This window comes from Eleutherodactylus coqui, chromosome 7 (assembly GCF_035609145.1).
Source record: "Eleutherodactylus coqui strain aEleCoq1 chromosome 7, aEleCoq1.hap1, whole genome shotgun sequence".
In the NCBI taxonomy this organism is placed as follows: domain Eukaryota; kingdom Metazoa; phylum Chordata; class Amphibia; order Anura; family Eleutherodactylidae; genus Eleutherodactylus; species Eleutherodactylus coqui.
The window spans coordinates 219744763-219768135 of record NC_089843.1 but is presented as its reverse complement, the minus strand read 5'-3'; the positions used below and the strand labels follow the sequence as shown (position 1 = coordinate 219768135).

Genomic DNA, 23373 nt, shown 5'->3' with positions numbered 1-23373 from the left:
CAACCGGAATACTCTATTCCCTGTAGACTGTAATATCCCGCGGTCGGCAACCGCCATATCTGACTGGCGCAACTCCCCCACCCTCTTCCACCGCGACCAGACCTAGCCTAGAATCAATTGGGCGCTATCAAGATTTAGCCAACTGAATACTCTTTGCGTGGTAGCCCACGGCAACGCAAAGATACAGACCCCTGACCTCTACAAGCAAATACTGACACAGTCTATACTATAACGACAATTCGCATAACCCGCTACACCAACCCAACGAATTCTAATATGAGTACACGCGCGAAAGGTGGCTCTGCCACCGAAAAACTAAAGGAATTTTCTCGCTCTGAAACCCCTGATCACACCCCGCGGGCAACGCGACCCACACAGGCGAAAGAACCTGAAACCGAAACAGGGCAAAGCGCAGAACCTACCATGCGCCAACTCCTAGACGCAATCAACACCTGTAAATCTTCTCTTACTAATAAAATAGAGGAGATTAAATCTGACGTCTCCCTACTGCGACAGGACTTACACAATATGCGCGATAGAATGCGGGAAATGGAAAAGCGTGTCTCCAATGCAGAAGACTCACTGCGTCCATTAACTACGGCGGTCAAAAAGGCAACAAGAGCAATAGAATTCTGCCAATCCAAAACAGACGATCTGGAGAATCGCTCGCGTCGTAACAACTTACGCATAATAGGCTTACCTGAAAAATCAGAGGGCTCCCATATGGAAACATTCGCCGAAACCTGGCTAAAAACACTACTAGGAGACGACACCTTCTCCACCAACTTCACAGTAGAAAGAGCCCATCGAGTCCCTGCAAAACCGCCACAGCCGGGAGCCCCCCCGCGCCCCTTTCTAATAAGGATCCTAAATTGCAGGGACCGAGACGCTGCACTACGCCAAGCCAGAATTAAAGGCCCGCTGAAGTACAACAATACAACGATTTCTATATTTCCTGACTTCTCTGCTGAGTTACAAAAACAAAGAGCCACCTTTACAGAGGCGAAGCGAAAATTTAAAGAGAGACAGATTCCCTACTCAATGGCATACCCTGCCCGCCTACGAATCGTAGCCCAGGGAAGGGCGATCTTCCTCCAATCTCCCACAGAGGCCTTGGAATGGCTAGATATGCACCCGGAAACACCAAAAGGATGAACGTCCCCACAACACTAGCTTATGGGACTTTAAATCTTGTTGTGACCCACACGCCCGACATTCCTTTGACGCATAGACTGTGTGCAACACAACCGAGATACCGCTAAAGTTATGGTTGGAGCCCAGCGGTCAGCCGCAAGCCTTTAAAAGGCCAACAGAAGTCTTCCCCTAAAAAAGACAGAACATCTGCTACTTCTAATTAGATCGTAGCTAAATTGTTTTCTTGTTTTCTTCTTTGTTTTTTCCTTTTTCTTATTCTCCCCCTCCTTCCCATTTCCCCCCTCTTCCTTACCCTTTCCCCAATTTTTCTGTTTTGCTGATTTCTTCGATATCCGCGGCATAATCTTAGTGAGATGTCAATGTTCAATGTTTTGAATTGTTATGTTTTTGCTCTTCAACAATGTCTTCCACAAGCAGGCGCTAACATAATTCCCCCCTTACACACACCAATACCAACCCCCCCCCCATCCCAAAACCACAGACAAAAGACTAAATCTTACACCCACGTAAACAATGACGTCCCTAAAATGCCTTAGCTGGAACGTCCGAGGGCTTGGCACAGCACTCAAGCGAAGGACGGTATTTGCATATATCAAACAACTAAACCCGCACATCATTAGCTTACAAGAGACCCACCTTGTCAAAGATAAAGCAGACACCATGTCAAAACCATGGATCCAGTGGACTTCCCATTCCTTCCACACCTCCGCCTCTAGGGGCGTCTCGGTGCTAATTCACAAATCAGTGCGCTGGAACCCAATCACCACTCGCAGAGACCCCGAAGGAAGGTACATATTTATATACGGAGAAATAGACTCCAAACCATATGTCATCTTATCTATATATAATCCGCCTCACAACAACCTCCATATCTTGCAGGCTGCTATTGCGTTTGCACATCACTATCCATTAGCGGAGGTGATGTGTCTAGGGGATTTTAACATGATAATGGACCCTATCAAAGACAAATTCTACACATCCTCTAATCCCACCCCCACCTCAAACTCCCCTTTGAGACAATTAATTGAAAGCGTCGGATGGGTCGACCTCTGGCGACTACGCCACCCCGAGACACGGGAATACACTTGCCACTCACCGGGATACAACGCACTGACAAGAATAGACTACATATTTAGCTCCATAGAACTGGCAATACATCTCACAAGCATAACACACTGCCCGAGAGGCATATCAGACCACAGCCCCATACTGCTAACCCTAAAATTCCCACAAATTAAAATAAGGCCCACATGGAAACTACACCCATTCTGGCTCAAACTTGTTGGACCGGACGACCAGATGCCCTTCCACATCTCCTTATTCCTAGACGCCCACAAGGATAACACCCACCCCGCCCTGAAATGGGACACGCTCAAGGCCTATATTAGAGGATTCCTCAAATCAGCTATCTCACACATTAAAAAAACGACATCCCAGGCCGACAGGGAGATAGAAAACCAAACCCTAGAGGCCGAGAAAGCATATATATCAGCCCCCACAGACGCCAACAAAGTAGCCTGGCTCAGCTTATCCCGACTCTATAAGCACCAAATACATGCCAAAGCTAAACGTCAACTTTTTTTCTCCAAACAACATTACTTTGAGTTAGGGAACCAATCCAGCCACCTACTCGCTAACCTCATCAAGCGGGAAAACCAAACAAACACGATCCTTAAGATAAAAAACCAGCAAGGAACAGAGTTCACTGACGCCTTATCTATCACCAATTGCTTTAAAGAATTCTATGCTCACTTATACACCTCCACCTCTAATAATACGGTAACAGATGTATTGGCTTATCTGAATGATCTAGACTTCCCTACCCTCTCTGAAGAGCAGGTCAATCTCCTGGAAGCCCCCTTTACTCTGGAAGAGATCCAGCTAATAACCCAAGATATGGCCCTTAACAAATCACCAGGACCTGATGGTCTTCCCATAGAGCTATATCGCAAATACCACGAGCAACTAGGCCCACAGCTTCTTGAGGTACTAACTCAAGCGCAACTAGACAAAACACTCCCAGCCTCATTCTATAAAGCATCCATAGTAGTCATCCTGAAACCTGGGAAAGATCCCACAGATTGTGGATCTTATCGACCCATATCACTGGTGAATGTGGATTACAAAATCCTAACGAAAATTCTGGCCACTAGACTGAACCAGGTGATCCTATCCATAATACACCCCGACCAAACGGGCTTCATGCCCGGGAAGTCTACAACCATTAACATCCGCAGAGTCCAAACAGCTATCCAGTTAGGCAAACAATACAATATGCCCTGGGCTCTGGTCTCACTCGACATGGCAAAAGCCTTTGACTCTGTGGAATGGACCTTTCTGGAGGCCTGTTTGATCCGTTTCGGATTCGGACCCAAGTTTCAACAATGGGTTAAAACCATATACAAATCCCCGACTGCAAATGTGGTCGTCAATGGCGTTCCTTCGACGGATTTCCATCTGGCAAGAGGTACCCGGCAGGGATGCCCCCTATCCCCGGCCCTGTTCGCCATAGCCATAGAAGCACTGGCGATCCGACTAAGAAGTGCCCCTAGTGTAACCGGCATTAAATGGTCAGACCTCGAAAGCAAACTGGGACTATACGCAGATGATACAATCCTATTCCTATCGAACCCATCAGACTCCTTTGCCCAAGCCATGACACACATAGACAGATTCTCCCACTTTTCCGGACTACATGTTAATTGGTCCAAGTCAACAATCCTCTATACAGAGGCCAACCCAAAAAACGACCCCTGCGTCGCAAGATACGGACTAAAACCAGTCTCAACATTCAAATATCTGGGAATGATCATGTCACACGACCATAATAATGCAATAGCAGATAACATAAACCCACTCTTAGAAAATATAAAACACAAACTGAAGCGATGGGCTAAACTACCACTATCCGTAGCCGGACGCATAAATCTCATCAAAATGGTCGTCCAACCCAAATGCCTATACATACTACAACACATGCCAGTGAATGTCCCCAAGCGCCTCTTTAAGTCCCTAAATTCCCTAATGATAACATTTATCTGGAATTCCTCCCGCTCTAAGCTGAGTCTATCAATCCTACAAAGACCCAAAGAGCAAGCCGGAATGGCCCTACCGGACCTCCGGCTTTATTACCTAGCAGGCCAACTGCGAAACATCAGAGCCTGGGTCTTAGGAAAAGAACTACCCATAGCAGACAAACAACTAGCTAAACAAGTAACAGGACAAAATCTCCTGAACTTTTTGGAATTTCCAGAATGCACCAAAGCCACCGAACTAATCCCACTCCATAAACTGGCTCTTAGCGTTTGGAAAGAAACAAAGACTCTCCAGAGCTACCAGGGTGTAATACCAGAGCTCCCTCTCTGGAACAATCCTGGTCTTACCGCACTACAGACCGTCCCAGACCCACAATACTGGATCGCCCAAGGAGTACAAGCAATAAAAGATATATATATAGACGGAATCCTCCCCACTTTTACACAACTGCGAGATAGACTACAGGCCCCACGCCTCCAACTGTTCAGATTCTTTCAGTTAAGACATGCACTAAACTCCCAATTTCCCCCCCCTTCGGCCCGCATATCCAAATTCCCCACAATAGGAATTCTCAAATCCCAAGGACCCAAAGGCCTAATATCAGCTCTATACACACACCTCCTCTCAGCCAAAATAAATCCTAACCCCCCCCCAGCATATGATAAATGGAAACGTGCCATTACTTCCCTTACACCTGAGGAATGGCAGGATATTTCTGAATCCCACCTGTCAGTATCACCAGCCGTAAATAACAAGCTAACCCAGCTATACATTATACATCAAGCCTACCTCACTCCCAATCGACTACACAAAATGCGCAATACGACCTCGGATTCATGCCAGAGATGTAGCCAACCAAGGGCGGACTTCTGGCACTTAATCTGGAGGTGTCGGCATGTTGGGGAGTTCTGGGCAGAAGTAATAAATCTTGTAAACTCACTGTTACAACCCCCATTATCCATTGAATTAGACCCTAAGGTGGCGCTGTTCGGTTTACTGGAGGAGGAGGAGTGGCCATTCCATACTCGGGTCTTCCTACAGAAGACACTATTCCTGGCCCGCAAAGAAATAGCTATGAAATGGATGGCAACAGAACCCCCTTCGATCCTACATTGGATTCAAAATGTAAACACTGTAACCTCGTATGAAAAAATCATTTACCAACACAGAGGATGCCCGGCTAAATTCCAAAAAGTATGGGGAGCCTGGTTAAACTCTTACTCTACCCTGAGTACCAACTGAAATTTAAACCCAATACACGTTAATCCCCTCCCCCCCCCCCCCCCCCCCCCCCCCCCCCCCCCCCATTGGCAAGTGCCTGGAGGACCTGTAACCACTAAGACCCAAATAAGGAAGAGCAAAACTCAGCTTACGGTTAATAAAAGTTAGAAAATGTTTATTGTTAATAAAGTTACAGACGGATAGTTTGGTAGACACAGTAGCAACTTCGATGTTAACCTTTGAAACCACGAATATGTTTCTATTTACGTTTATATGTATTGTACAAATCTTTTCTATTATGTGTCTCGCAGACTGCTTATCATTAATAAATAAAACGAATTTAAAAAAAAGAATTGGAAAACCTTCCAAAAAAGTTTTTTTAAATCTAGATTTTGACTTTATGCCTCATGTGAATGTACTTTATGCAGAACGGTCGCCTTAACCCTTTGCAATCCAATTTTGGATTCAGGGTTTCCTAGGGGGCTTTCTCTTTCTGCCATTATACAATGGCGCCATCTGCTGGCTAGAGCCAGTACTGCGGTATGGGACATGCTGGAGAGGCCCCCGACAACAGAGTGGCCGGTAATATACAGTAAGAATACCCTGCCGGACGTCTTCCGACATCAGAGCTGTGCAGCCTTCAATCAGAATGTCTTCAGACAGTGGATTGGAAAGGGTTAAGTCCATGTTGTAACTGGTTAGTGACATAACAGATTTCGGCCTTAAGCAGCAGTACCTCATGTCCCCTCTTGTGTTCCCGCGGCCCTGAGGTTTTAGGTTTTCCATCTGTGTAGCTGGATGTATTTTGCAGGAGGAGTTCTAATTTTTATAGAAGCCAATGTTATTCTTCATATAAGATACTGAAGTCCCTTCCTAATTTACAGTAATTATGACCCTTCATTACGGCAGCACCAAGTCTGTAGAGGTTTTATTAGGTTTTACTACTTTTGCAAAAAAAAAAAAAAAAGTTCCTACTCCTTTCTGCGTCGGCAGGTTCCAGGAGCCGAGCGTCTGACTGGGCTGTCTGGGGGGGCCGGTGTTCAGTGCTGCAGGTTATAGTATACAAGACTTGATTCTTTGTATTCCTGTTTCAGGTGTTCTGGCACACGCAGGGTGAATAATGTAATATTTTATAGTACAGGGTCGTCCTGGATGAGGCAACACTAATGTGGAGGATTTTGGGCTGATTTTTATTTTTCCGCCATAAATAGCGCCCATAGCATGCTAATGGGAAATCGATTCTTCTGCCACACTTACAGAAATCAATAGTGGTTTCCGCAAGCGGAGGAAAAATTGCAGCATACTTTATTTTTCTGCGGAATCCACGCGGGTGGCTTCCATTGAGGTCAATGGAAGCCATCTGCAATGGACATTGCGGATAGGTCGAAAAGAAAAAGAAAAAATCTGTCTTGCACATGCCCTACGGATCCATCTGAAGTACAGATTACCCAGCGACAGACCAGGTCCACACGGACACCACTGCTTGAATCCGTCTCTGCAGTCTGCAGGGGGCCTTAGCAATACCACAGCTACTACAATTACATTCACACTGCTCAGTACTGCTCTACAATGTCTTACATGCAACGGCCTCTCTGTATGTGATAAGATAGAGACAAGGAAGCAGGACTGAAAAGGAGTCAAGTCAAAAAATGCCATCAGAAAACCAAAATACATTTAGTACTATTTAACCAAGACATTTAGTATGAAAAAAAATAAGAATATGGGATACCCCAGTCGTAGTTCATCTCTGCCCGCAGGTGGGTTACCATCTTCCCTGTATTCAGTATCCAATGGAGGTTCACTTTTCACTGGTTAGAAATAAAACAAAATTAGGTAAATTCAGAATAACTATATACGGTGCTGTTAAAGCAGGTCACGCCACGGCGGAGATCTGCCAGCCCTCGGAGGAGGAGGGTCGTCTGGGGGGGAGACCATCACTTTACATAGGCATGTGACATGGTAAAAAGTAAGTGTTCCCTTTAGTATCTCACGGCATCACTAGGGGGATCTTTCAAGCCTTTACGAATAGTGTTCAGACAATCTCCACCGAGGGAAAGAAAGTGAGGCTGTAGGAGCTGAAAGCTGCTGGAAGAACGTAAAGATTGGAGGCCCAGACCCTCATTGGTTTTAGAAGAATATCAAAATATCGAAATTCTGCACTGTAATGTTTTTGCATGTTGAATTACATTGTTGGCCAGTGGAGGATTGGTGGATCCTAATACGGGCCGTTTGGCCGAACACCCAGAGCCCATGAAAGATGGTCAACCCTTATAATGGTTATAAGTACAGCCGTGGGACCACTGAACCGGCTTGTATCAGCAGCTGGATATTGTTGTGCAGCGAGAGAGAAGATTACTCTACGGGGGGTAAGCATTAATTGAACAAACTACCATAAAAAGGTTTTCCAGGGACTGGCCTATGGATGACCCGTGGGAATTGTGTCTACATTACCAACCTGGAGACGCTGCTATGTGGAGAGCGCCGTGGGCCTCCAGCTCGGGCCACACTGACAGCAGGTTTGGGGAACAACTAATCGGTGGGGATCCTAAGTGGAGGACCTCAGCCTACCGAACATTGAGGACCTATCCTGAGGATTGGTCAGCAAGAGTTAAATCCTGAAGAACCTCTTTAAAACATAACTTTGCTCTGGGCACAAAAGATCCAAAATCCCCCCGTTCATGAAAATTTAAAGGGATATTCTCAACAACAGGAAACCCGTGCATGTCTGATAGGTACAGGTCTGTGGGGTGGGACCTGCACCCATCTCTGGAAGGGGGCTACCTGACCACACCAAGGCTGCAGGGCTTACGTAACCAGCATAGTAATAATGAATGGTAGTAACAGACAGCGCAGCGAGCCGTGACGCTGCCTGTGAGAGGTCAGGGCGGTGTAGTCTGCTGTGCTACACTCTTTCCACAACACCTCTTCACTTCAATGGGAGTTATGGAAACGCCAGAGACTATAAAGACGGCACGGCCTCACCATTATCAAGTTCTACTTTCTCCATCTGTGGGCTTGGGGCTCCGTTGAACGGATGACTCCTCCTAAAAAACACAAGAGGCAGATACTTGCAAATCAAACAAGAAGTTGTGTGTCGTGAAGTCTTAAAGGCTCCCTCTAATAATGGCCCTTACACGGGGTCCTCTATACTCTCAGAGGAGCTCCTGTGGGTCGGCCCTGGAGGGGGTGGAGGCGGCTCAGAAGGCGGTGGGGACGGATCCGAACTCAGGTCCGAAATATCTGGCATGGAAAGAGAAAGCATAAATATAAAATCCTGATCATGTACACAAGTCTGACCGAGGCCTAATATCTCTGTACTACGTTACATTTCCCGTTCTCTACGGATCCGAGAGGCTCCATATGTCGGTAACTACAACCCAACGCCAACCAAACCCTCTCCAGAGAAAAGCTGCATGGCAACTAAGATCAACCTGCTTGTTCCAGAGAAGATCCCAAGACGGTCAGTCCCACATGAAAGGACATTCTAAGACGCACATCACTGAACAGCCAGCGGCGTTACTAGTTAGAGCAGGACGGCGGGGAACACGCTGAGCGCCTCCTCCATTTGCGGTGGCCATTGTTAGTAGGTTTTGCTGGTAAACATTTTACAAATCACTTTATTCCCAAACGATCGGCTTCCGATCTGTTCCTTCTGTTGTGTCACAAGTCTCTGAATCCTGCAACAGACTAGAGATCAGTCTCTGGGCATCTGAAAGAGTACCGCCGCTTCACGGTGGGCCGGATTACAGTCATGTGATACTACGGAAGTGACGGAGGCCGATCAATCAGGAATAAAGCGGTCAGATTTCCAACTGCCCAACTATTTACACAACGTCCACTGCAAAAGAAGGAAACTACTGGCCAGAGGGAAGGCATAACGTGCGCCGTAGGCTTCATTTAAGCAGCCAACCTGCACGTAGTTCAATCTGGGAAGACAATATGCTGCGCCATTAATGGGCAACATATCATGATCAGCCTGCAAAACCTAGAAGAAAAAGTACGGCTATATGTATTAAAATGTGCAGTTTGGATAAATTATGGCCTTTAGAAAAATGGGGGGGGGGGGGGGGGGGGGGAAATTATACATATTTTTAAAAATTGCCCAAACTAGGATAAGGGCTCCCGACTAAATGACCAAGTATGTCTTTGCGCAGTTTGGGGTAATAGCCCACCTGACCCAGCATTATTTGTTGCCATCAAAGTTAATTGCACAAGTAGTAGAATTGCTGCAGATTTGCGCACAGACATTCTGCATCGGATTACAGCTCCGGCCATCTGCAGGAAATCTGAACGAATCTCATCCGCACGGTGCAGATTGTCTTTGCATGCAATTGACCTGCGATGCAGATTTTAAGGTCCGCGGCATGTCGGTTTCTGCTGTGTATTTTCTCCACGGATTTCATCCCTCTCAACACAGAGCGCCGAAGTCCACAGCAGGAAGATCGCACTGCAGCGCCATCTGCCGCGCACGTGCCTACCCTGAGGTGGCAGCAGATTTTAGTGGTCAATCCACTTTTTTTCTAAAGCACATGTGCTTCTACCACAACTTTGCTCCACCAGACAACGTATCTAACAATACCGTCCTCGGACAAGAGCCGCAGCATGACACTTACATGGTTTTCTGGCTTGGTTTCCTATTCCCAATCATTGTTGTACAGACTTGTTAAAAAGTCATACATTAATTTGAAGGATTGCTGCCATCCAGTAGGTGGCGCTGCAGAGGCATTGTCCCATCTTCCTTATTTACATAAATTACCCAGGAGGAGCGCGCATGGCCGTAGGAGTCTCCTAACTCACCTATTAGGTGTCTTCTCACACCCCTTGTGGAGAGATGATGCCCCTCTGACCCGCTCACCCCCCAGGTGTCTCCACACACTTTTTGGATGCTCTCCTTAAGGAGAGACGACACCCCTCTTCACCCACTTACATTCTGAAACGCTGTGGCCACTTGTTGACGGACCAGGATGTCATCTACTCCTAAATTAGCAATGCTTCCCTGTGTGTCATGGCATTTACATGTGACTGTATGTAGGGTTTCCTCTTCTACACGATGGGAGGATTCCCCCCCGTTCCTTACCATCTGGAGCGGAGCTCCTGTCCTCACTTTCACTGTCCCTTACTTCAGGAATGTTGACCAGGAACTGTCGATTATCCCTCAACACAGTGAGCGTAAGTTTGCCCTTTGACTTCTCGATAAGCCGGCGTGTGTCCGCCAAAGACATGTTCTCGCTGGCCACGCCGTTTATCTGTGAATTCATTCAGAATATAGACGCTATTGTACAGAGTAATGCAACTTTATAATCCAGATTACAGCGAGAGAGAGAAGCCGAGGATGAAAAGGGGAAGTGAGGAGTCAGTAACCTTGAGGATGAGGTCGCCCTCCTGCAGGGATTCTTCCTGAGCCGCCAGACCCGTCTCTGCAATATGTTTAATGAAGATCTGACTACCGAGCTTCAAACCGTATTCTATGGGAACAACCAATTACAGAGAATCGTCAGAGACAGAAGTCAGGTCCATTGCTCTAACATAAAGCCTACATCCGAGGAATGAACATTGGGCACCACCGCATACCTTGATTCTCCATGCGCTTCACCAGTACGGTTTTAACTGGTTTGGATGGCACATCTTGAGCGGGCAGACGCTTGAAACCAGATACCAGTTCTAGGCCATTGTGGTCCCCATCACCGGCCTCACTACCGGATCCCCTCCTTGAGTAGTCTCCTGCCTCACTTACGGAACCTTCCAAACCACTGCCAGCGTCCTTCATTCTACTGGAAGCCCTTGTGTCACTGCCAGAACCATATTTCTCTTTACCAGTCCTCCTCCTTGAATAATTTCCCATTTCACTTCCCCCACCCCTGGTCCTGCGGTGTCTGGCATGGTATGAAGATGGCGTGCGAGATCCCCCAGAGCTCCGGCCACTAGAAGAGTCTCCTTCGTAACCCTGCGCTGTATCTTGAGGTTCTCTACTGGAACTTCCATATCTTTCTCTCCACTGCACTGGAGAATCCGGTGGGCCGTCATCTTTGGTATCAGAGTAGTGTTCTGGAGTGTGAGGAGTTCGGGAGGGTGCTGAAGACGTTGGTAGAGGGTTGGTCACTGGAAGTTGAATCTTTCTTGGCCGTTTTACGGTCTGCAGCAGGAAAACAAAAAGAAGAAAAAAGGTTATAAAAAATAAGAGCTTAAATTTCCCTCATTAGCTAAACAGATTAATGAGGAGTTTATTATTTAAAAAAGGAAATCCAATCAAGATGATGGCCCGATGTGTCAGGGGAAGAAGAGATGGGTGAAAGCTCATGTTATACCACCACTGATGAAGAATGAGGAGGCTCTATGGAGCACCAACTCCTTACATTCCACAGACGATCGTTGGAAACAAATGTTCTTCTGGCTCATATAGTATCAGGATACCAACGACTCAACCGTATACACAAAAGCAGCGGGACCAAGAAGGCAGCACAGTATATGTATAGTCGTTGCTTTAAGAGGAGTCAGTGGGTGATGCACACATTTGTGGCTGACCATCGCAAACAGTCCTTCTGCATGGAATGGCTAAACCGCATGCAGATTAAGAAAAAAAATCTGGAGTTTTCAATTGAATTAATCCAATTACCATGAAATCTGAAGTAGAAGTGGTTGTGGGCAGAACCTCTACAATACTAGTTCTTATCAGACACTCAGGGGCACACTTATCAGTGCAATTAGACCAGTTTACTGGCATAATTACATAAAGTAACATTGAGCATGAATGTTCTAATTACACTCATTATTAAAAACCAATCCCCATGGAGGCTCTAGTACCCTGTTGTACCGCCTCTAGCTTGGATACAAGATGTGATACGTGTGGACATGGAGGCTCTAGTACCCTGTTGTACCGCCTCTAGCTTGGATACAAGATGTGATACAGGTGGGCATGGAGGCTCTAGTACCCTGTTGTACCGCCTCTAGCTTGGATACAAGATGTGATACAGGTGGGCATGGAGGCTCTAGTACCCTGTTGTACCGCCTCTAGCTTGGATACAAGATGTGATACGGACAGGCATGGAGGCTCTAGTACCCTGTTGTACCGCCTCTAGCTTGGATACAACATGTGATCCAGGTGGGCATGGAGGCTCTAGTATCCTGTTGTACCGCCTATAGCTTGGATATAACATGTGATACAAGTGGGCATGGACGCTCTAGTATCCTGTTGGGCTGTCTCTAGTTTGGATACAAGATGTGATACGGGGGGCATGGATGCTCTAGTATCGTATTGTACAGCCTCTAGCTTGGATACAAGATGTGATACAGCTGGGCATGGAGGCTCTAGTACCCTGTTGTACCGCCTCTAGCTTGGATACAAGATGTGATACAGGTGGGCATGGAGGCTCTAGTACCCTGTTGTACCACCACTAGCTTGGATACAAGATGTGATATGGGAGGGTATGGAGGCTCTAGTACCCTGTTGTACCACCACTAGCTTGGATACAACATGTGATACAGGGGGCATGGAGGCTCTAGTATCCTGTTGGGCTGTCTCTAGTTTGGATACAACATGTGATACAGGTGGGCATGGAGGCTCTAGTACCCTGTTGTACCCCCTCTAGCTTGGATACAAGATGTGATACAGGTGGGCATGGAGGCTCTAGTATCCTGTTGTACAGCCTCTAGCTTGGACACAAGATGTGATATGGGTCACTACACACAAGGAGCCTCCGAGAGCCTTTTATAGGCCAAGGTAAAAGGCCAAAGATGGAACAGATCTTAGGGCCTCTGTTGACCAGACCGTTCATCTAATCACACCAACTCTAATCATTTGTATATTGGTCTGACATGTAACTTCTAGTGATGGGATTTTTTTGACAATTAGTGTATATAAAACACACAGTATATCTCCTTACACCCGTCAAGGAGCTTGGGCTGCTCATGACTCCGTTGTCCTACTTTGGCCACTTTTGGTAGGTGCTAATCACTGCATACCAGGAACACTCTACAAGAACCGCTATTTGGAGATGCCGTAGACCAAATCTTTTGAGGAGTTTGTTCCAGCGTAAGGTACTTTTACATGGGCCACTTAGATCAGCCAAAGGAAAAAAAAAGAAAAAGAAATTGCTTTAAGGAGTGATTTCCAGCGATAGTTGTCCCATGTAGGAGCCGGTCCCAACAGCTCACTGAAACAAAGTGACTTCTTGTCCAATGAACGGAGGCAGTGAACAGGCAGGCAATCATAGATGAACTGCCTGTTTACACTCAACTACTGCTCCCCCATGAAAGCACCAGATTGATAGTCATTCCATGTACAAGTATCTTCGTGCAGCCGCCAGGTAACATCAGTTTAGAGACCACAGACTGTCACCCTCCTATGTGAGATAAGTAAAGCTTTATTCCCCAAGCGGAGTTCGGTAAGGCCGGGTCACATCTATGCTCAGGATTCAGGTTTTCTGCTCCATTATGAGAGCAGGAAACCTCAGTCCCCTGGCAGGACGGACCCGTCTTATGATGGAACTGACCAGACCCCGCTGACTAGAATGGGGTCCGTTCAGTTCCAGTCAGCCCGTCCGGTATTTTACCAGATAGAACAGTCCTGATTGTAGGACTTTTTCATGCCGGATCTGCGCTGGAGGCCGAATGTGCGATTCTGGTGCCAATGATTTTCAGGCTAAACATACTAATCGAAACGTCAGCTTACCACATTGGCAGTTTTGGCGCAGGATTTCAGCGTGTGTATAGCAAAAGATGAAGTGACATTTTCCATAGAGACACCATTCACCATCACTATGCGATCTCTGGTCCTGCAGAATATAGAATAGGATGAGAGTAAAAGTACAAGACGGAAGTGTTGGCGCCAATACGTTCAGCCATTCTCTCTACAGCCCAGAGGCCCGAGCCCATCGTCTGCACACTGCTACAGAATATGTTGGTGCTACAGAAACCAACAAGAATGATCAGGCCGCACTTACTGTAATCTGCCGTCGGCAGGCCCACCGCGGACAACATCCGACACAATGACCGCGTTGTCTCCATCGGTTCTAGACGGTCGATCCCTGCCTCCAGAGACAGCAATGCCAAATCCTCTACGGGGGTCCTGTAGGCAGACACTGGATTTTAGGAGGCATGAAGACCTTTCCAATTCCTTTTTTCCCTCTGATCATTTTGTATCTGAAGTACTGCTGTAGACAAGGCACCACTCCAATATGAATGTGTAGACTATAGTAGCGTCTGCAATGCATGTCTTCTAAGTGTTCGCCGGAGAGTAACATCTTGGAATCTATTCCACCACCACCTGATCTCAGCACTTTCTACAGGCATGTTTGACACTACAAGGCCCAGCATACAGCATTCCTCATTGTCCTCCATCTGTCTTCCCTTCACCATCTCTTATTGGCATGTTTGATTGATATTGGCATTGTCTCCATCCGCCAGCTCTCTATAGTAGCCCCTTTGTGATTTTTGCATTGTAAGTTGCTATTCACACCTAGTTGCATTAATTTGGTCCATGTTGTACAAATGCAAGACAGGGGGTCTGTAGACCCATGCATCCTTACAATCAGGCCAGGACCGGCTATCTGCCTTACTGGTAAGCTCCTGATGGACTGCATTTCTTGTAATCACAGTAGGCATCTTGGAAATTCCACATTTCCATCCCCAAGGGTCCCGACGGGGCCGTGTGGCCCACCCACCCAGTCACACAAAGTCCTGAACTAACATCAGTACATCGTTCGCAGTAGCCACAATTTTCTGTGTGTGCCAAGCCGAATACGGCTCCCCCAACCCCACTACCTTCTCCCGGCTTACAAGACGCACGCCAGTCCTCCTAATCTTAGCAGCCAAATCTCGCAGTGACATGGCAAGTCCAGAAGCGAGAGGGTCAGTCAGTACACTCAATAGCATGGACGAGTTTTGGAGGTTTGGGAGTTGTATAGCCAGGCCATCAGATATAACCGGATCTGCTCCAACCCAACAGAGGAACATCTCATCATGTGCAGTGAATGTCCTGTTGGGGCCTTTATGTTGGAGAAACAGGACAAAAACTGAGAGTGAGGATGAGATCTCATCGCCTCACAATTATAGAAAGACAGAATTACCTGTGGTGCCACATTTTTTCTAGTCACGGACACAACATACATGAAATGAAAGTTATTATACTGAAAGGCAATTTTAAGTCCCAACGTCACAGAAGAATTTGGGAATATAAGTTTATAAACAACTTTGATACTATCAGAAATGGAATGAATCTCGGAGGGGGGTTTCTACATCAGTGGAGATTATGAGATCTGAGAAACCTACAGCAGAGATAACACGCTGGCCTGGTGACCCTTTAACATCAGTCAAGAGACCATAAAACTTTCACATCCCTTATCACTGGACTAAGCATTTACGGTTATCCCTCTCTGGTATTTATCTAAGAGCTATTAATCACATCATGCCTGTGTCCTCTTATCCTGGACTGGAAATCGTTGCAAGTGCAAGTTAATCACACCATGTTTGTGCCCTCAAAAGTGATCAGGTGTATATTTTTTTATATGAATCAATCAGTATTTAGATCTGCTCCATTATGCCTGAGGAAGGACCCTGTGAGGTCTGAAAGCTCGCTGTAACATCATGTATTTTTATTATCCATTAAAAGGTCTCATATCTACAAGATGACTTGGTTTCGCTTACTGAGAATCATCACACTTTGCTCTACTGACCAACGCCGTGCCATAATTACCATCCCCACAGACCACCCAATCTCCCCGTCCGCCTTGGTTGCCATTTCTAAACTTCTTCTTTGGCCTTTCACAACTGACGTACTCCTCTCACACACAAACATGGCAGAACCCTGGATCTGGTCTTCTTCCAGCTCTCTTCTCCGACTTCAGACATTCTCATTTCCACTCTTTAGAAACAATCGATCCACCCACGAACTTAAAACGTTCACCGGGTGACTCGATCCCGGCAACTAACAGCTTAAAAACTAGGAATTTTAACATCAAAGAATATATCATCTGTAATTCAATCAATGGCGTCTATATTGTCACCTATAGGTCAACATACAGTATATACGGGCCGCAAAGAACACGCATAGCAGAACACATAAGGCATATCAATAGTCACAATGTCAATCGTTCAGGGGGGACTAGACATTTCCTAGAAGAACATGCAGGTGATAGTGAGAGTCTCATCTATTTTGGTATTGAGAGAATTACTAATAGAAGGACATTGAATGCAGATCGTTCGGTAGTTTTAAAGGGAGAGGGCTATGGGATAATGACATTGGAAACAAGGAAACAAGGGGCCCGAAGGGCAGGGATGTAACATGTGATCTCTTACACATCTATCCATCTAGTCAGTTATGGGGTTAGCTGGCATTTGTTTTTTGCACAATAACTCAGAAGAATATTTGTTACTATGTGGCAATCAGGATTCTTTAATTATGAGGTCATAGTTATACGGTTAGAATATGAATTATTGTTAATTTTGTTAATGTATTGAGACTAGAGATGAGCGAGCGTACTCCGTTCGGGTGTTTTTGCACTCGAGCATCGCTTTTTCCGAGTAAATGACTACTTGGACGAAAAGATTCAGGGGGCGCTGGGGGTGAGCAGAAGGGGGGGGGGGGGGAGCTACTGCGCCGCCCCCCCACATCTTTTTGTCCGAGTAGTCGAATGCAAACCGCCCTAAACGAGTAGGTTCGCTCATCTCTAATTGAGACAGAGAAAGACTCGTTTCGAATAACGAGCACCCGAGCATTATGGTGCTCGCTCATCCCTATTAATAAGTTAGCTCTTCTGGTATTGGATTTATGGATAATTATATTTCTTTTGTAAAGTTATTGCAGAATCCGAATGGTTATTTGTAATAAGCGACATGGTTTGTTTCTAAAGGGAGGAAATGAGAATGATGTCTGTTAAGTAATGAAGGGGTTAATGAACATATGATTTTAATATTTAAATGAATAGGAGGTGACGAAAAATCTAGAGGTGAACAAGATTCGATAGAATCGAAACGCGTTCTCTGCTGTCTGTTCTATAAGCACATCTTTAATAAAGCAGGTTGAAATCTACTCTGCTACATCCGGATTCCCTTAACCCTTTCCAATCCAATCTGTATCCTGGTTTTCCTAGGGGGCTTACTCTTTTTCTGCTGTTATACAACGGCGCTATCTGCTGGCTAAAGCCAGTACTGCATGAGGTGACACGTTGGATAGGCTCCGACAGCAGAGAGACTGGCAATATACAGTAAGAGAACCCTGACGGACGTCTTCCAACATCAGAGCTGTACAGCCTTAAATCATAATGTCTTCAGACGTCAGACAGTGGATTGGAAAGGGTTAAACTACGTCTACCAAGTCAGGTGTAACCATCCGGACCGAATGGTGGAGGACGTGAGGATACACCTGCATGCATACAATTCATACAAACACTGAGAAGAAGCAACCAGGGGAGAGTTTTGCTTTCTTTGCCAAAATATTTAAAAAAAGTTTTGGTTCCTGGAATGCAATGAAAAAAAAAAAAAAAATAATAAAGATGATTTGGTGATTGTGGGTCAAACGGGCGAGCGTGGTGACAGTATATAAGACGCGTGGGTGTGTGTAATGCGTTGTACCAATCTGCCACAAGGATCCCATGTTGCCACTCACACTTAAATAGATGTGCAAGAAAGGGCGCAGCATGCTCCATCTTGGCGCACACACAAGACCGTGCATGGCGATTTGTGGCACGCAGGAAGTACGTGATGTCATTGCGCATGTGTCTCTCGCAGGCGGCACGCAGCGTATTCTGCTCGTGTAGGGGGTGAAAGCCAACTGTATGTTGTACTGTTTAGGGTAATAGAGCCTGGTTTATAAAAAAAAAAAGACAAACTGCAAAACATGTGTCTTTCCACGCATTAAAAAGAAGAAAAGTCATATTACTGGGAACATGCAAGTACCGCAGACTGATACATGTGCCCAGCGCCCGCGGTGCGGCACGCCGGAGGAGGAGTCTACAACCCAATATAAGAATGACCATATTCCAAATACATTCATGTGGAAGGTGATGATTGTCTGCAGGTTCTTTCTCAAGTCAAAATACTAATGATCACCTGTCTGTTGGTGCGTGCATGAGTCACTTGCTCCGCCCCTGATCACATGACGGTGACGTCATCACAGGTCCTGTAAGCACACAGTTACTGTCCAGCTAGGTGTGATCAGTGTGTGCAGGGCTCTGCTGTGCTGCCTTTCATCCTTATTGTATGGGATGAGGAATGTATGTAGCAGAGCTGTGTGTGTGCGCGATGTGCATGTAGCAGAGCTGTGTGTGCGCGCGATGTGCATGTAGCAGAGCTGTGTGGCGCATTGCTCCACAAGAAACACTGGTACTATAATTTCCTAATAAAGGTGTGCGTATATCTATCTATCCATCCGTACAAGGGACAGAAGACACTCACCCGGGTCAGTGTGATGGTATACTGCTCCCATATTGTCATCTCCTCCATCTCCGACACCTGGGTAGAAGAGAATCAGAGTTCAGATCAAGGAAGAAAGTTGCACCATATAGAAGTAAAGTCGCCCCTTCCCAGCCATGTGCCGGGTATCAGAGCACGGCAGGGTTTTCCAGCTGCTCTCCTGTTATTGCGCTCGCCTTCCCTGTCCAAGAATTCTGCGCTTAGATGGAACAATTATCCTTCAAATGCCTGAAAGTGAATAATCGGTCTAATCACGAGCCAACGACGAACGAGAAATGTGTGCTTCTCGCCCAGTGTCTGTAGGTATACAAGCCATCATTGGCGCGTTCGCTAATCGTTCGGTTTAAACAGCGCTTGTATTCCCTTATACAAGGACCGGACGATTCTTGAACGAGCCAACGATGCATCTGCCTGTCTAAACCGTGAGAGCGAAGGAGCCGGCGGGGACGTCACTCGCGTGTTCAGACGGGAATCGACTCATCTGAAAGGACACTTAGTGGTTTAGGGGGGATGAAAAGCATCAGTTTGAGGTCCACGTTGAGGCCCGTGAGGCTCCTACAGGACTTCCTGCATCCTTGAAGGACGTCCTGATCTGCAGAGGTCACAGTCCCCCCCCCCCCCCCCTCTCGGCTCCTGCATTATAATTCATGGGGGCGTCCTGCCTCTCCTCACCAGCAGATGGTAAAGGGAAGGAGATTGGACATCTTGGGTTTCACCCATCCGATCCTGTCCCCACAGGAGATAAGCCGCCGGCAGCCGCCTGTTCTCCCCATGCGTGCTCGGCTGGGCGTACATACGTATTGTCCCGTCTACAAACAGCGATTAGCGCTCACAGTTTGTCCAAATGACACATTTGAGCGATAACGGTTCGGGGTAAAAGGCGCAAAACAACATCCCTTCCTGTTTGTTCCTGTTTGTTCCTGTTTGTTCGTGGTTGGTAATCGCTGGCGTTCAATCACGAAAAAACGAAGCGCTGAGCGAGAAGACCGCGAACCAGCAGTAAGGAAATCAGCCTAAACGCACTGACCGAGTGCCACCAACCTTAGCGGTGACGTCAGCGCCCGTCCAGGCGTTTAAACTGATGCGGTCAGATGGTGTCGGCAAGGAGACACAACCCGCACCCCAGCCACATGCCGAGGGGGGGCCCGACCCGCGCGCCCCAGCCACATGCCGAGGGGGGGGGGGGGGGGGGCCCGACCCGCGCGCCCCAGCCACATGCCGAGGGGGGGCCCTACCCGCGCGTCCCAGCCACATGCCGAGGGGGGTGGGGGTGGGGGGGCCCGACCCGCGCGCCCCAGCCACATGCCGAGGGGGGGGGGGGGCCCGACCCGCGCGCCCCAGCCACATGCCGGGGGGGGGGGGGGGGGGGGCCCGACCCGCGCGCCAACCACATGCCGGGGGGGGGGGGGGGGGCCCGACCCACGCGCCAACCACATGCTGGGGGGGCCCGACCCACGCGCCAACCACATGCTGGGGGGGCCCGACCCACGCGCCAACCACATGCTGGGGGGGCCCGACCCACGCGCCAACCACATGCTGGGGGGGCCCGACCCACGCGCCAACCACATGCTGAAGGGGGCACGACCCACGCGCCAACCACATGCTGAGGGGTGCACGACCCACGCGCCAACCACATGCTAAGGGGTGCACGACCCACGCGCCAACCACATGCTAAGCGGTGCACGACCCACGCGCCAACCACATGCTAAGGGGTGCACGACCAACGCGCCAACCACATGCTGAGGGGTGCACGACCCACGCGCCAACCACATGCTGAGGGGTGCACGACCCACGCGCCAACCACATGCTGAGGGGTGCACGACCCACGCGCCAACCACATGCTGAGGGGTGCACGACCCACGCGCCAACCACATGCTGAGGGGTGCACGACCCACGCGCCAACCACATGCTGAGGGGGATTGGAGCACGAGACTATTTTTTGTATTAACACCAGATAGTGAAACATTTTTCTAAACCGTTTTTATTTTCTGAGCGTTTTCCTCTGTTGTCTGTACGTGAGTGTGTGTGTGTGTGTGTGGGGGGGGGGGGGGGGGGGGGGGGGCATCTTTCCTGAACTACAAGTCACAGCATTTAGTAGATATGCTTTACGGCAGCTTAATGGGTCATTCACACAGCGGACAGTAGGAGACCTATTGACTTAAAAAGGACAATGTTCTCTGCATGTTCTGCAATGCGTCCAAAGGTCAGTGAGAGGACTGCTGCAGAGCTTTCTCTACACATCAGGAGATAGCAGGCTCTGTGGTCAGTGTGCAGGGAGGGGAGGAGGTGAGCTGTGACATCACCTATTGTGACTGGTGGGTCCTGTGCGGTCAGTGAGATGACTGCTGCAGAGCTTTCTCTACACATCAGGAGATAGCAGGCTCTGTGGTCAGTGTGCAGGGAGGGGAGGAGGTGAGCTGTGACATCACCTATTGTGACTGGTGGGTCCTGTGCGGTCAGTGAGAGGACTGCTGCAGAGCTTTCTCTACACATCAGGAGATAGCAGGCTCTGTGGTCAGTGTGCAGGGAGGGGAGGAGGTGAGCTGTGACATCACCTATTGTGACTGGTGGGTCCTGTGCGGTCAGTGAGATGACTGCTGCAGAGCTTTCTCTACACATCAGGAGATAGCAGGCTCTGTGGTCAGTGTGCAGGGAGGGGAGGAGGTGAGCTGTGACATCACCTATTGTGACTGGTGGGTCCTGTGCGGTCAGTGAGATGACTGCTGCAGAGCTTTCGCTACACATCAGGAGATAGCAGGCTCTGTGGTCAGTGTGCAGGGAGGGGAGGAGGTGAGCTGTGACATCACCTATTGTGACTGGTGGGTCCTGTGCGGTCAGTGAGATGACTGCTGCAGAGCCTTCGCTACACATCAGGAGATAGCAGGCTCTGTGGTCAGTGTGCAGGGAGGGGAGGAGGTGAGCTGTGACATCACCTATTGTGACTGGTGGGTCCTGTGCGGTCAGTGAGGTGACGGCTGCAGAGCTTTCTCTACACATCAGGAAGTTTCAGGCTCTGTGGTCAGTGTGCAGGGAGGGGAGAAGGTGAGCTGTGACATCACCTATTGTGAATGATGGATCCTGTGAGGTCAGTGAGATGACAGCTGCAGAGCTTTCTCTACACATCAGGAAGTATCAGACTACTATCAGGCTCTGTGGTCATTGTGCGGGGAGGGGAGGAGGTGAGCTGTGACAATTGTGACTGGTGGGTCCTGTGAGGTTAGTGAGATGATGGCTGCAGAGCATTCTCTACACATCAGGAAGTATCAGGCTCTGTGGTCAGTGTGCAGGGAGGGGAGGAGGTGAGCTTTGATCTTACCTATTATGAATGGTGGGTCCTGTGAGAGGACTGTTGCAGAGCATTCTCTACACATCAGGAAGTATCAGGCTCTGTGGTCAGTGTGCGGGGAGGGGAGGAGGTGAGCTGTGACATCACCTATTGTGACTGGTGGGTCCTGTGAGGTGAGGGCTGCAGAGCTTTCTACACATCAGATAGTATCAGGCTCTGTGGTCATTGTGCAGGGAGGGGAGGAGGTGAACTGTGACTGGTGGGTCCTGTGAGGTCAGTGTGGTGACGGCTGCAGAGCTCTCCACATCAGGTAGTGTCAGGCTCTGTGGTCAGCGTGCAGGGAGGGGAGGAGGTGAGCTGTGACTGGTGGGTCTTGTAAGGTCAGTGAGGTGAGGGCTGCAGAGCTCTCTCCACACATCAGGTATTGTCAGGCTCTGTGGTCAGTGTGTAGGGAGGGGAGGAGGTGGGCTGTGACTGGTGGGTCCTGTAAGGTCAGTGAGGTGAGGGCTGCAGAGCTCTTCACACATCAAGTAGTGTCAGGCTCTGTGGTCAGTGTGCAGGGAGGGGAGGAGGTGGGCTGTGACTGGTGGGTCCTGTGAGGTCAGTGAGGTGAGGGCTGCAGAGCTTTCTACACATCAGGTAGTGTCAGGCTCTGTGGTCAGTGTGCAGGGAGGGGAGGAGGTGAGCTGTGACTGGTGGGCCCTGTGAGGTCAGTGTCAGGTAGTGTCAGTCCGACATTCTCGCAGCGCCCGATAACACGGATTGTAACCAGATACAATGTGTCCCCAGAAGTTGTTTGTATCCGCGGTGACGTTCTGTGGCCCCGCCCCCGCAAGGTTAACCTGTTAATCCCCGGAAGGTTATGTGCGCAGCAGACGGCTCACTTACTTCAAACCTCACCGCCATCCGTCCCGCGGGGTCCCGGTGGGCGCACGGAAGGGCTGGTTGCCGTGGAGGCCACTTCCAGGCTTACCTGTACACCCAGATGGCGCCCTCCCCCCACAGGAAGGCGGAGACGGAGGAGGCGGGGTCAGCGCACACGGGAGGGGGCGGGGCCTGCTGGGAGGACACACCTGGCGGCAGCTGATCACCTGTAGGGGGTGATACCAGTGTGCCCCGACAACCCACGTCCGGGAGGTCCCTCCTACTTCCGATAGTTTCTACGGTTTGCCTACTGTGGCTGATAACAGGGAGCACTAGCTTTCAGTTGAAGCACACAAACAGACGGAGGTAGTTGGGGACATCTCACAGGCTGCGCTCAGACCACC

General features: G+C 48.6%; 1 protein-coding gene across 1 annotated transcript in view; it reads right to left on the bottom strand.

The window, feature by feature from the left end:
- The window catches only part of TJP3 (tight junction protein 3), a 41140-nt gene extending 18013 nt beyond the window's left edge, over positions 1-23127 (bottom strand). Inside the window, 10 exon segments of the mRNA XM_066574415.1 lie at positions 7142-7220; positions 8395-8456; positions 8547-8652; positions 10490-10658; positions 10774-10877; positions 10984-11545; positions 14081-14183; positions 14352-14476; positions 18802-18858; positions 22994-23127. Of these exon segments, the coding sequence (XP_066430512.1) occupies positions 7142-7220; positions 8395-8456; positions 8547-8652; positions 10490-10658; positions 10774-10877; positions 10984-11545; positions 14081-14183; positions 14352-14476; positions 18802-18858; positions 22994-23011 (1385 nt within the window). The 5' untranslated portion in view covers positions 23012-23127.
- Positions 23128-23373: the final 246 nt, after the last annotated feature.